This window comes from Callorhinchus milii, unplaced genomic scaffold, assembly GCF_018977255.1.
Source record: "Callorhinchus milii isolate IMCB2004 unplaced genomic scaffold, IMCB_Cmil_1.0 Scaffold296, whole genome shotgun sequence".
Lineage (NCBI taxonomy): Eukaryota > Metazoa > Chordata > Chondrichthyes > Chimaeriformes > Callorhinchidae > Callorhinchus > Callorhinchus milii.
In genome coordinates, this window is record NW_024705037.1 from 18,464 (window position 1) to 33,561 (window position 15,098).

A 15,098-nucleotide genomic window follows, 5' to 3' on the forward strand; every position below is an offset into this window, starting at 1 on the left:
ACGGTCAACAGGCTAGTCCGATAAACTCGGCGACCATGGGCGAAATGCATGTACCCTTAGTCCGCCTACACGCAATACGAAACCAAAGTAACTTCGCGTAAGGTTCTTAGCTGCATGGCGGGATTGTGCCTCGGTACGTTCACGCGTGTGTACATATCTAACACAAAGTAAACCTACAGTGGCGGGTGGCAAGATTGCTAGCGTCGTTCGATTCCTTTGAGTACATACGGAAACGTAGTAAAGCACACTACGAGGCGTGATTTCCCCAACGGCCATGCAGACACTCGTCGTCGGGAAAGTCAAGAGTCCACCATTAGACCCAATTCTCCAACTGAGAATCATTTCTAACCCTAGCTGATCGGGCGCTTCTGGACTGTTATTTAGCTCGCGTTACACTAGGTCTGCACAAGAATATCTTTCACCACCGCGTTGTACGGTACCGTATGTTTTGCTACTCGTTTGGTTTTCGCCAGCCGAGCTCCCACCGTCTATAAAGCCGCAGCCGTAGAACCGCAAGGGTACTTGTTCATGCTCGATCCATCTGCTAGCAGAAGTTTGTTGTGACACTAGACAGAGAGACTCTTATACTTTCAGTCTCGGGTGGTCACAATGCGGAGCGATACCATGCGCGGTAACGTTCGAGAGTGGTCGACCTTAACTGTTTTTTTTGTTGGCGGATCGACTTCCTGTTGAACACTCGAGCTCGAGAGCATACAGATCTGGTTTAGCCAAATGGAGGGCACATTCTGCGTATCCCGTCATCCAATACTCATGCTATTGAGGTATAGCAGCTGACGACAGAGTGCGATAGTACTTAGTAAACGGCCGCGCAATTACCCCGTCACGTCCTTAATTATGTCCGTGGAAGCGGATATGCAAATTGGCGGGCTTACACTATATTCGTGAGTGGCGAACACCCAATTTGTGGTGGTCGATCAGTATTATTCGTGATAGAGGTCAGCGCTGGGGGAAGATGAGAGAAATAAGTCCTCACTATTAGCCAGGACGGGGAGTGGCGTATGGATCGTAGTGCTACCCATTATTAGCATTATTGTAGACGGCCGGCATTCGAACATAAGAAGGGTCTTGCCGTTGAAAATCGTGTGAGTCACATTAAAGTTGTAGCTCGGAGCCCTTTTTTCTCCCGTTTTTACCAGACCAGAACCCGACGCCGGCCTATTGACTGCAGAACGACGCGGTGGCAATCGCTTTCTGATGATTAAGGGTGCAAAGTTGATGTTTAGAGGGTCCGCGTCACGCTCTCCCTTGCGAAACGATGCGGCACTTTATCCGCCAAAGACGTGCAAGCACAAGGGAGCACGTAGCTATTGGCCCGCTAGTAAATTTGGCTCCAAAATTTCTTTGTACGGGTCATGGGGCGCACTGCATATACCTGTACTACGTGCGTTAACGCCGACTCGAAGATATCATCCATGTATAACGCGAGCTTGGTCATGTCTGTCCATTTCATGAGCCTGAGAAAGGGAAGTCAAAGGCAATGCGACTTGCACTCTGATAACATAACTGAACGATGGAATCGCTCGGCAATGTCCCATGGTCTTGAGCCTTTCGCATACGTAGGCACGATGTAAAAAGGACAAGCAGGAGTCTGTACTCGGGGACCATGAAAGCATGGGAACAACCTCCGTCCTTTTAAGGACGAATGTTGAATAGAACACTAAAACGCTGTAGCAGACATAGGAAATGCGCGCGGCGACGTTTGACGCTCTTCGGGGCAATCAATGCAAGCAGACAAAGAATCGGCTGACAGGCGACCAAGCTGCACAGCCCACCATTCCAGTGATCTACAGATCTTGATCTCGGCGAATATTATCCAGATGGTCTAGGACACTTTTGAAGCACGAATCAGCTGATGCATTGAACTACCCTCTTCCTTCATCATTGGTATCGCAGGCGGTGCATAATTATGTAAGCGACACGGGTTGCACACGTCTAGATCAGAAGACATTTGTCTCACAACCCACGCGCTGTGGTTCACGTAGGCAAGCTCGAGTACACTTTACTTGGTGCTGGATGGTTCAAGAACGTCCTCCTGTGTTACTAAGAACTCCGCAGTCAGCCGAACACACCAGAAAACCGGATAAAGCCTAAAAGCTTGATACTTTTCAACATCTCGCTGTCAAAGGGCCTACGAATAGACGTGGAAGTCAGGTGTCGACACATCTTTCGTCAAGAAGATTGTTAATATCGATGGATTGCCGGCGGTCTAAATGACTTCCGATCTTCGCAAAGGCTGTACTTTACAGTCAAATGACAACTTGCGTAACTCGAACCCCGTGCTTTACGACCTGACAAACATCTGAAAAAACCGTGGCGCCTTATCAGTTCACAGGGGACGTCAGGGGTGTATTTTGACATGATGAACCCAAGGTCTACATTCGTGACATCCAAGTCGTTTTATAACTTATGCGCGGATTCTTGCACTCACGAGCCCGGCGCCCGACTGAGTAAACAACGCCGGGTCGAACTGTACTCACAAAACTGGTTGATCGAGTGCGAATACTCAACGAGACTTCGAATGGGACTGCTAACTTGTTGTTACACGCACCACCTCACCTGTAAACATTCCCGAAACGCGCATCGGCCGATTCGGACTCGGCTGAGGAGGGCGGTAGACAACTTTTAGACTTGGGGGGACCTACAGTAATGCGCTGAAATTTGGTCGATGCGTCTACGGGACCGTCTCGTAATTTTCCCATCGATAAACCGTGCGTCCATACGTCGATTAAACCCTCAGTGAACGTTAATGACGAGTCAGAGAAAGAATTTCCTGTCAAACGGAAATATAACAACCTTTAGACAGGGGCATCTCGCTAAGGTTCTATAAGGGCATATCTGGCGCCTACTATAAGTAAAGCGCCAGATTTCTTAGCGCCGCAACAAAGGGAGCTCGGTTACTGTGTGTCAGTGGCACCTCGGGTTACGGTGTTAAACAAAGAAGTCAGGTTTAAAGTAGACCGGCTAACCTACTGAACTGTCTTGGTAAACGGTGCCCGGAGACTTTCTAGGTGCGCATCCCGCACTTGATACTAGGTATTGTGCTCTAACTTGGGAGGGATTGTCACGGACTGGGCGTATCTGAGGCCGCTTTAGCACTTCGTAAGGGTCACACTGTCTTATGCAGGTCCGTTCAAACCTGAAAGGGGCCACTATTCGCAAAATGGGTTCGTTTGCTCACCTTTGAAACGGTCCTATGCGGCAGTCGACTAGGTACTAAGTGATGGCGAGGGAAATCACCTAAACTAGACCGTTATCCCCTAGGGGTAAATGGTTGGCTAACAGCTCTGAGGGTCAGGAAACTTCGTAATCGTATCCATCGTTAGCAGGCACGAAGCATTAGCTATGACTGTGGGAACACTATGTAACCGACAGTAATATGGCAGCTACTAAAATGTAATTATTCATATGAGCATCCGAGATAGATCGTGCTTACGGCGCGGAGCGAACAGTGATTAGAACGGAGAACATATCGGAGACCCTAGGAGTCCTAGAATTGCTGATACAACCACCCAGCTAGCATGCAGCTGGGGTCCGACAAAGCATGACTACGGGCTTGGTTCCCTATGAATGCAAGGCCCAACCACGAAGTAACAACCACCTCGTATTAGCTACAGGGAAGGTATCCGACTCTTGGATTCCATTCGAAGAATGGCGAGTTATAAGAGGTCTTGTGCCCAGGTATACAGGATCAAATGCTAGTCATTGCCGTATCTTTATCGACCACTTGGGGAACTGGCGCCTATCGTGAGGGACGGTAGGGAGATGCGTGCGACTGAGACAGAATGGCTGATCAGTGAGTAACCAGTTGACAATACGCGGACGCAGATTGATGTTGGGAAACAAGTTTAGATGGTGCTGGACGGTCTGCAAAAGTTTCTCAACTATTACTTTTGAATGCAGGTATGCATGCTCAATCGTACGGCGCCGTGACCCATAGTAATGCGACCCAATTTGAATTAGGCGTCTAATATGTGCAAATCTTCCAGTTTGTTCTTAGGCGATCCTCGCTGCAGTGTAAGCGTCCGCGAGCCCGACACAGCGTGAACTCTACGGGTGACCCTAGGGGGTACGTATCGACGCCTGAAAGCCCAGATGGTCGCAGCGTTGTCCCAGTCATGCGAGGTGCCCTCTTGTGTCGAAGCATCCATGCCCCGAACGCCCAACTATAGGGAATCCCAGCCATTTGTACTAACTCCTTTTTCACCTTCTACGTTCCACGGGATCCCATTGAGTGTATGTCCGAAGACGAGACACGTACTAGCGTTAGATGGGCTAAGACCGGTTTGCAAGACGTACAATGCGAGACGGGTCTCGCACCGATTAGTTGATTCACTGTTGGGGACTAAAGCTTTTACTTAGCGCTGAATTGGTATGACACGGACTGGTGATTGTTGTTGTGCATCACCCTTCTAATAAGGGTCTATACTGCTGGCCTTGGAAATTCACGCTGGGGCGGCCCCCTGAGTTTATTGCCAAGTTGGAAAATACGTCACATTTCGGGAAAGTCTAGACGGGACCGGATAGTTCTGGACATTCATTCCCTAGATTAACCCAACCAAACTATCTGTCTAGTTGAAGACAACCCATGCACGGGCCAATTGAGCTATATAGGGCAAAGACGCCTTACTCTCTCACGGTTGTATCGCGGTCTCACAACTCCACGCACTATAAAATCTCCCTAACCCAAACGCGGGCTAAATGCCGCCTGAGATTTTTGTATCGCCCTTCAGTCCGTATGAAGCTTGTGGCTGCAAACTCCCAGCGGGTCACGTTTATCGGAGACAGATGCCGAAACAAATAAGGGATTGAGCTCTCAGCGAGCAGAACTGTCCAACGACCCCTGTCGTGCATTTACACTGGCAGGTGGTGATTAATCGCTAGTAAGTCCATATACAGCGTAAAGTCATTCTGAGATGTACGACACTTAAAACGACAACTTTAAGCTTATTATAGCTGTACTGTGCGGAGAGCCACCTGGACTTCATAAGCTCGCCTTGGGGCGACCTTGCTCCAATTACTTTTTACAGAGGCCAGACTTTCTAGTTCGTGCTGGGCTACTGCAGTTCGCTATGAGAGGCTACCCAGGCATTTGTTGCTGGGTCAATAAGGCGTGCTAAATGTCCCCGTTTGTCCAATAGATAACGATAGACCGAAGGTCAGTCGATCTGAGGGAAGCGCGTGCCAATACGCGGCGCAGCCGTTCGTGCTGACCTAGGGATAAGAACCCTCAGGAGAGGTTTATGAAGAAGTTGGAATGACTAGACAAACGTGCGATGTGCAGATAAGTAACGAAGCTAGGTCTCTGGTACTCTGAGCCTCAGGATGGTGTAGGAACAAGATCGGTTCTATCCATTGTGAATACTTGCATCGTACGGTAGCCCCAGCCCTAGAATCCCGGTACTCCACTCTCCCTACGTAAATATAGCTAGTGACGCAGGGATACATAAGTGCGTGCCTTGACTGCTAAAGGACCCAATGTCAGGGCCTTTAGCTGGCTGTCTCATCTTGGATCCATTGCTTCTGCGTTCATTCCCAACTGTGGCACCTTCGAGAACATATAAGATATCCGTCAGAACTGGCCATGTCGCCGGTTAATTTCAACGTATAATCCAAATGGTCGGGGGGCCCTGTTCAAGCTAGTACCTATCCAGAGCATATCGATTACTGAACGCCGGTTAATCAGCTCTTAAGCTACTTGCACACTCAGAAATTTTTCCGCATGGTTTTGGGTAAGGGTCAACCGGGAAGGCTCTAAATTGGTTTTAGAATACGTCGAATCAAAACCTGGACATCTACCCTTCAGTGTCCCCGGAGTGAGTATAGAGATTAAGTCGAACTTAGGACTGCTAACAACTACAATTATCGCTACACAGAAGTCCGCGTTTTGAGCGGTGGCCTAGGTGGTTTAGCTGTACCACTGTGTCGATACTTTCGCGACGACCGCTTCGGGAGGGAGTACTCAACGCAGGTCATGAGTATGGCGGACGTTACATTCAGGGTAGATTACCATCCTGTCAGAATGTACTGGTGGAGCCTGCACGTAAGACGTCTATACAGTGTAGTGAAACTAACCGGAATTTGTGTATATACCAAATCGTCCTTATAACAAACATCACCCTAACATCAGGCCCTAGTAAAATAATCAGAGCTCAGATCGGTTATATACTCCTAGGTTATATAACCTCTGTCAACGATCGCCGTAGAGGAGAGTGCTAGGGGCCGAGGGGGAGCCGCCGGCGTGAGAGCGAACGTTACTCCCCATACCAAGCTGGCCGATCGTCGTGCTTGGGGCTTGGTAGGTATGGCTTAAGATTGCCGCGTGACTTGTCTTCACTTCTTGCAAACATTACGGATGCACTCGATTGTGAAACTATCGATAGGTTAGCAATGTGACCCTTATTGAGTTCTGACGTAATTCGTGTGGACCAGAACCGCAACTGCCGCAGTCATCTTAAGAGGCTCGCGACCCAGACGGTCTTGACGACATTCGGTTCGCCAGACGTTTAGATAGGGTAAAATTAAAACCTGGTGATGACTTGAGAGCCTCCGCAAGCGTCATTTTACCCACGGGTGCAGGGCCTGGAAACGCGAACAGTCTGCTCTAATGCGCGTTACGTTACGGACTGGTTCTCAATTTGACCTGCTAGCTCCTCGGAATACAGCAACCCCATTTAGAATTACAAGCGCGGGCTTGCAAACTCCTTCATTTCCCTGTTATCCGTAGCTCGCACCGATCCTATCCACCTGTGTGGATCACGTCTCCGATACTGCGAAGTTCCAACCTAACATAACACCGGGTTACACCATCACACTGGAGGAAGTAGACTAAAGCTCATGCAGGGCACGGAGTATTCCCAAGTGAAAGGTCTGAGTGTCGCAGACAAGTCGTTAAAGCAAGAATCACCTATGCCCGACATGCGATCCCTATGTCACTCAGAGACAATAATTCTTGCTCGCTCGCGCATCAGTCTCTTCCGCTCGGCCAGGCCAGGGCAAAGTGGCTGCCTCGGAGTGGACATCTTTTGACTTCCTCTTCGGCCAATAAAGCCTAAGCTTGCAGTCGGTTACCACGTTCATACGGTCATGTAAATCGTGTTTCCCTTTGGTTTGCGACCGGAGCTCCCATTCGTTAGATCCTGTAACTCAAGTTTTCCTCGCGGTTAACGCACCCACTAGATTGTCATATTTCGGGCGGAACCTACTGACTTTGTAAGCACGGTGCGGTCGTAATGGATGTCGATATTTTCTGAGCTGCGCAGTTTTGGCGGGCACAGCGCCCTCCATAACGTGCCCAGCCGTACAACTGACACCCAGGGCATTATTGGTTAGCCGATTTTCTCGTATGGGAAACTCCAACGCTGGTTCAGAACTTGTGACTGACCAATAATGTTCTGTCATACTATGCATTCTATCAATACTCGGGCTTCGACTTCGTGCAGCGGTAGTGACCCGCCTTCGTTGCCCCAAGGGACGGGAATTGTTTTCCATAAAAAACGACGGCTGATGAGATCGTGCCAGGGTAAGACTGTTTCACCTGGTGATCGCGGTTCCTCACGTGTTTTTCATGATCCAGCGTTTGCACCTAAAGAAGAATCCCGCCAGATCACGTACTCGGGGACAGTACGGGAGTCGAAAAGATAAAGAGTAATCCGCGGACCGTCGCCTCCTGCGTGCACCACGACGGGATCTCAGGGGGACGAGGACATCAGTGGTGCTAGGGACGAAACGGTAAACTGGCGCCCCTATTTCTATGCCCCTGCGCTTTACTAATCACGGCCTAAGGACATAAATGGGCGGTGAGCATGCGCAACATATAACTTTAGTCGGCGGATCGGAATGCCCACCCTATGAGCGGGAGACTAATATCTGCCACCCGTGAAGCGCGGCCTACGTGTAATCGTGCCGATCTGGCTAAGCCGTACACTCTCTGAGGTGATCACGCGTGGGGAGTTAAACTGCGAATGGACCTCTTAGATATGTTTCGATGTGCATCACTGCCCACAGCAGTAGTCAAGCCGAAGGTTAGGTGACGCGGCAGGGTAGTCTGTAGCATTGAACAACTGCCTTGCGTATGGCGTCATCCTGAAAAGTATCTTGATCAACACCAGCAACGGAGTGATCTCCGATTAAGGTAAAACACTTGCAGAGTCAGGGGTGGGACAGGGTAATCGCCTGGAAAATTTCGGAGACAATGACCCTAGAGTATACCAGTTCTTTTAACTCATCTCAGTAACACGTGCTCCAAGCCGGCGCGGAACTGTACAGTGCAGTGTGAGTAGCAGTTCATGTGGGTTGGGAATACCCTCTGCTTGTTCCCTCCAAGGAGCAGGTACCCGGTCTGGCCAGCCACGCGTATGTGTTAGCGGGTTTGTCCGTATCCTGTTACTGGCGGGAGCGTTCTATATATATGAGAAGAAGTAATGTAGCACCATGACATGGCGCTAGCCCGTAGAGGTGTAAAGTAAAGATACCGTCCTGTTCCGCAAGCCTTTTGCACAAGTTTGCGATGGTGGTGATAGGATTTCTTCGTGCCTGCAGAGTCACCGCTCGATTATCCTTAGCTACGAATCACTCGATGTTAATTAGAAATTCATTCCTAGGAATCTTTAACGGGCAAGCCTCGTATCTGCCTCCATGAATAGGGGCACAATACTAGAGCGCGGTATCCTTTATAGTGGACACGAAGGCTTCCGTACCTTTTCAAAGTGAGCCACCCTAGAGCCGTCCAAGTTAATCTAGAAGATCAGATGCCGTACTGCTCCGATTTTTGAGAGTGAGTAATCCGCCCTCTCGTAACTAATTATTAGGGGGATTAGCAGAGCAGGGGTGGGTGAATTCAGATGGGTAAGTCCGTGTTCAGGGCCGTTCGATTTGACGGCTAAGTATGTATCACAGAGGATCGGAGTCAAGGCGAAGGAGCTGCACATGGTAGTTGCTTAGTCAATAAATGTAAGGTGACGCGAATAAGCTACACGAAAGGACGATAGAAAAATCAATTCCATCGTGTGCGGACGTGCGCCAGAAGGGCCAGGTTGCACTACGCACACGGTATGGGTTCTGCTCTGCCTTCCGGCAGCGCAAATGGGGACGACTCAGTCACCCGGGTTTCTAGTTAGAGCGGAATAAAGGCCTTAATCCAAAGTATTTCTCTATGCGTGGCGTCTGTTTGGATACTTTAACACTGTGCTAGTTTTGTTACTCGAACGGAAGGTTGTGTAAGCGCGTAGCTCCATCAGTTAGCTAAAAGTTGCTTAGTATTATGGCATAACCACGGGCTCATTCACATTTGAACCTTCAAGTCGTCTATACCTACACCGGTGCTCTTTTATTGGGTTTTGTGCCGAAGGTTCACAGACTTTAACGTTGAACCGGGAGCTCTTCGTCCCGAATTGTCCCCATTCTCCCGAACATTGTTTGAAGCTTGCGGGAGTTCGTGAAGTCCTATTGATCGACTTACTGCCCTGTACCTGGCATGGCCGTTGTTCGGGAGATGCCCGAGGGCAGCTTTACTCACGTGATTTACTTAAGGACGAGGATCTGTCGATCAAGTTAGGGAGGTTTAGCCCGACAATTGGCTGGGTAAATTGGGGGAATTGAGTAATCAATCATGTGAACGCGGCTCTTGCCTTGCGCGTGTTTTCATTTGATTTGCCGTCCGGTTGGTTGTTGGTCTTGTTCGCGCAACCTTGCACTCCGTTACCCACGCACAATAAGTTACTGGTAGCGGCGTTACAATAGGCGTCATCCTCCGTGGTATGACAAGGGTAAGTTTATACTTTTTTAATTCAGGTAGTAGCACCTATCCTCGTTTAAAGCTAGGACGTTCTGGGGTATTTCTGATTTGATGTCAGCAATGTCTCCCGTCAGTTTGATCCGGCACTATTCATCCTGAGGCTAGATTTCCGTCCCCGCAACTAGTTGGCAGAATACTTTTTACCTCGATATAATAGTTCAAACTCCAAAACCTGCATCATAGATACACTATGCCGTGGTTTTCGAAATACATTAAACAAAACGAGCCACCCCTTTTCTCTGACGCGAGTCGGAGCCGACGTGCAACCTGATGACCTGTGCCACGCCTCAGCCTGGTAGCAGCGTGATAGATTTCGTGTGATCCCTTCGTTGAGTACCCCAACCTGATATTGTTTTTGTGTTTACGGTGGATACGGGCGCGATTGTATAAACTGAACTCGAGGTAAGATAACCGGGATACAATTGTCAGAATCTGCTATCTCGCCTTGATGACTCACGCACAAACGTCAAGGACAAAACCGCTTGCTGGTCATTTTCTGCAAATGGAGCCAATACCGCTAATAATCACCGACCCAGTCTAGAAACGGGTCAGCTGTGACCTGTGTATCGCGGTCTGTTATTGGGAGCCGGCGCAGTCATAGCCAATAACCTTGAGATCCAAAGAATACCGGCTTCACCGGCGCCTTATTTGAGGGAGCGATAATACTAAGCTATCTGAAACGCGGTTTGGGTCCACATCATCTTGCTAGAACAAGGAAAGTGTGAGCCCAGAGGCGATATAAGGTTGGTTCTTCACAATCTCGTGAGCCTCAGTTAAGCTCTTAATTGGTCTCCGCCAGCCAAGGGTGAAGCGTGGTTGTAGGAACTCGAATGAGTGGGCCCGGTGCCATTTGGTAACGGACCAGCTCGAGATTTTTCCATAGGGGCGTCAGACCACGAACCCAATGCGTTGCACTCCGGGGTGTGACTACATTACTGCGCGATAGTACCACCGTCAAGCATTGTATTGATTAAAAATTGGCTGTATACTTGATCACATTGTTCAGCGCAAGAGGCGACGTATCGTGCGCAGCAAAGCCGCTATAATCTCTAAGGACTCCTACGCGTCAATCCGATCCAGTTCTACATATCTCGCCAGAAGGACGTGCGTTGGTTTCTATACCGTACCACATATCCTTTCAAGATAGTAGAGCGATATAGGAACAGATGAGCCTGCATGCTCGAGTCATCCGTCGACTTCTTCACTGATCATCAAGCATGTGTCACCGACTAATACTTCTGGGATGAGCGTATTAGGGGTCGCACCATAGTATATGGTGCTTAACCAGGACGTCCATGGATTTGTAACCATGCTATCCCGTGTTTTAATAGAATCTTTACGATGCGAAGGTTGTACGCCGGGCTACCAGCCAAAAGTTAGGATTCGGCCACAAAATACGAGTTTTCTTCCGTTACCGCGTGTTGGACATCGTATCCGAATGTTACAATCCTTCGTGATCGTACCCTCTGTTAGGTCCCGATAGCTAGTCCCGAGATGCTTGAACACTCCCGACCTACCTGACAAGGTTTGGAGTAACTACTGAGACGTGCTCATATTAGGAGATACGTGTCGCGTGCGACAAAACCTGGTGCTTCGTTCATCCGAGCTTGACTGGCACTTAAATACCGCTCGTGTTGCATGCGAAACTTAAGACGAAAATTAAATCTGCGTCTCTCGATAGGTAATACGTCCCAAACAGTACGTAGAAGTTAAAAGATTTTTGGGGCATGTCTCAACCCCTTCAGTCCGTGGAAAACAAAGGACCGCGGGTAGAGCGCGTGTTTGAATATCTGATTGCCATCGGAAAGTTCTAGATGCGACTTACATGCTTGGTTTCAACGTACTGTATAGGTTGTGACACGCGGATCTTTCTACACGATTGATGTGAACGGATTTCACAGCCCATACTTGTCATCCCACTTCACAACAGGTCGCGTCACAGGTAGTCGAGTTTATGCCCCCTTTTTTCAGGCTTACTGACAGGACGATCTTTTCTTGTGCTGTGTCGTGGGTCCTTGTCGCTTTATCACTGTCGCTCCTACACTTAATACCATGTCCCTTGATCCGGTTCGTGTCGCAGTTACTTTCAGTGGTCAATAATGAAGTAGAATATTTATTGCATTACTCATAAGGCGATTTCTTGTTTATATTATGGTGGCGGTCTGAAGCGGTAAGTAAGGGGGCCAGGCTTGGCCGCAGAGGACCCCCTATGCTTGATGTAATAGTATGTATCACTTCTGATATTAGTATATAGTCTTTTTTCTGTATCTAAGTTGCGATCCTTACATCAGTAATCGTACTGGGCGAGGGTCGGTCTGGATGACACTAAACGTCCTCGCTGGGAGTTAGCGACAAGTGGAGTGCGTGTGGTGAGTCTTGGCGAAAATGAGGAATTTTACATGATGGAAGATTGATGAAAAGTTTGACCCTCGGGGCATAGAAATCTGCTAAGGGCCGGTTGGTTAATAGTGTACCGATAATTAATCAGAGGGAAGCGGTGATACCTGAGTTACCTATAAGAACACTCGCCCGGATAGTCTTAGGCATGGCGAAGCTGCATTTTGGGGACAGGAGAACATCTCTTTAGGAAACTGACACTTGAGACGAGTGTGTCTATCCGCGAGGCCGGGTCAATGATGGACTAGAAGTGTGACGCGCATTTTGCGGGAAAGACCCAGTATAGTTGGCGCCCGAGATAAAGAAGATTACTCTTTATAACGGAATACACGCCCAATTTTCGCAGAGTAAAAGGAAAGAGTCTCCCTTACCCGGCAAATATCGAGACTACGCTTCGGCCTGGAGAGCTAACAAGTGACGTTGGCGTTACGGGGAGTGCGAGAACGTTGAGGCCCCAGCGCAAACCGAAAGGTCCGAGACGTATCTTCGGCACCCTCAGCGACGCGCGGCAATTGTGACGGCCCGTGTGCAACTAGAGGGGTGGGGAGGGTTTAAGCGCAAGAACGCAAGAACGGGATCACAACGATCAGGGTGCGCGTCAACTGGCACCTGGATTCATAGTTCTCCGCCCGTCTCTGATATACGTGAATGAGAGTGCGTCAAAGACCAAAGAGCAACACATTCGCGGTCAAAGCATCAAAACCGTCTCAAACTACTGTGAGGGGTGGCTGTTGAGATGCTAAATAATGGCAGTATTAGTAAACGCGCATATGAATATAAGACGTAAATGCGGCAGAGCCTTCATGGTTGGGTCGACGTGAGGGTGCATGTTCAAGTAAATATAATTAACTGCGTGTCGGTCGAATGGTGTTACAGATTTAAGCGTCCGGTGAATTCAAGCAAGTTGGTCCCCGCCGCTTGTTACTGTGGATGCAATTGGAATCGAAGCCGCTACTCTTGAGCCCCTCGTAATGGTCATGCTCACGCGCAAAATCGCGCGACCACCTGAGTCGGCGAGGCCTTGTCCCATAACCTTTCCGGCCAGCAGTCACTAGTTAGACAAGGGATCTTGGAACGGTACCAGTATGCGACGTCTAATTTCATAGACGCTGGACGGCTTGTTGCGGAAACCTCTTAATCACCGGAAGGCAGTACGCTAGAACGTCCGACTCAGCGAAAACCGGTAATGAGCGGTCACTCAGAAGGAAGCCTCACTTAGAGGGATTACGGATCAATCTGGCAATAAGCATCGTGTCGTATTGGAAGGGAGTAGTGTCTGTATTCTATGGAGGTGGGTGTGACAGACGCCTCGACAGCCTACTAGCAACATTCGTAAATCGAGAACGCGCACTCTTTCACATGTCCTGGGGAGGACCGGCCCATTTAACCCCAGAACGGAGCGAACTTATTTTCGAGCGATGACTGGTAGTCGGCCGTTTACTGTACAAATTCGAGGCCCGAAGCTTGAACTAGATCGGCCTGTTGACCCCTCCGAGGATGGTTCGTAACGTGCTTCTCACACATCTTTTTCGGGGGGACGGTGTGCGGATAGTGCACCGATAACCCTGTGTACAAAGAAGAGTCGAAAGCACAGTAGAAGTCGATATGATGATTAGCTAGTGGAAGGTTCTAACGAAGCTATATTGTCTATATGTTTACCTCAGGCATGAAACGCAAAACGTAACTCTCGACGCAAAATGCAATGAACCGCACGCCTCCACCTTTCGGTAGATTTAATATAATAGATACTACCGTTCGATGCATTTCAGGAAATGATACGGTGGATGGGACTGTACAGCGGTATCAAGTTTGTGTCACATGAATACAGAAATCCATCTAGCCTCCTGGCCGCCGGCCAGATTAAAGCATTCTTGGCTGTAAGAATATGGCGTTACGGAGTTGCGTTGCCGCAAAGATAACAACTTCAGTAAGTTCTTAGAACTTTTAATCGTATTACACATTATGTAACCGTGGGCTGAGTCCGACCGACATAGTCCGGTACTTATATGCCTGGTCGACGGGGTGGCTGTGATTGCATACGGGATACCAGCAGTCTTCCTCTGGGGAGCACTGTGACGCGGAGGCCGGCCTATGAAGTGCCCCTGTAAGTAACTCACACTACTCCATTGAAGATTCCGGTTCGCAGTCGTTTCCGGTATCAATCAGCGCACAGAATAACGGGCGTACTCCTACTCGCCCTATCTTTCACATGTGGTGCTTGAGACAACTTGTAGAGGGATCGTTGGTTCATCTACTCCCGTTTTGAAAGGAAGCCGACGCGTTGACAAGGCAGCAACCCTAGCGAAGACCGCGTTCTATTCGCCCACAGTACGCTTCGTGCCAAAGGTGCGTCCCAGGAACGTCTGCGATCAACGCTGGCGATCGTCTCTGTTGTGGAAAAGGTCCTAACCAGATCAGGGTCTAAGTTCGGTAGTGACTTGTAAACTACTATGAGGCTTGTACTTCCGCTAGTGAGTCTAATAGCTAAGGCATAGACGGCCGTAGAATGCGTGTTGCCCCCGTTGCACCAATCTTTTCGCCATGCGTCACAGGAGTGGTACCAGGGTGAGAACACCACGGTCGTATAGGTTTATACGACGATCACCTCTAGGGAGTATACTCGCATATACCACCGAGCACAGGATATCGGCGCTAACGTGCAGTCGAGTTAGACGGGATAATAGTCGATATACTACGCATTGGTAAACAACCCCTTGGACCGACGCCACGTGACCCAGCTAAGTCTATGATGATCATACGCTGAGATCATTTCCCGCTCCGGCGTGATCAAGTGAGGTTGCCTTATCCGTAGGTCCTGCGTTCGCCAGGTTCGGAGTATTTAGGATCCGTTATTCCAGAGACATTAGTACTTTGATGCGGTTGTGCT

General features: G+C 49.2%; 1 protein-coding gene across 1 annotated transcript in view; it reads right to left on the reverse strand.

Moving 5' to 3' along the window:
- LOC121851995 (SLIT-ROBO Rho GTPase-activating protein 3-like) overlaps positions 1-15,098 on the reverse strand; it is a 66,009-nt gene that overhangs the window by 12,721 nt on the left and 38,190 nt on the right. Inside the window, exons 9-10 of the mRNA XM_042346069.1 lie at positions 2,578-2,791; positions 441-541 (exon numbers count right to left, since the gene is read on the reverse strand). Of these exons, the coding sequence (XP_042202003.1) occupies positions 441-541; positions 2,578-2,791 (315 nt within the window). The remainder of the gene's footprint in view (positions 1-440; positions 542-2,577; positions 2,792-15,098) is intronic.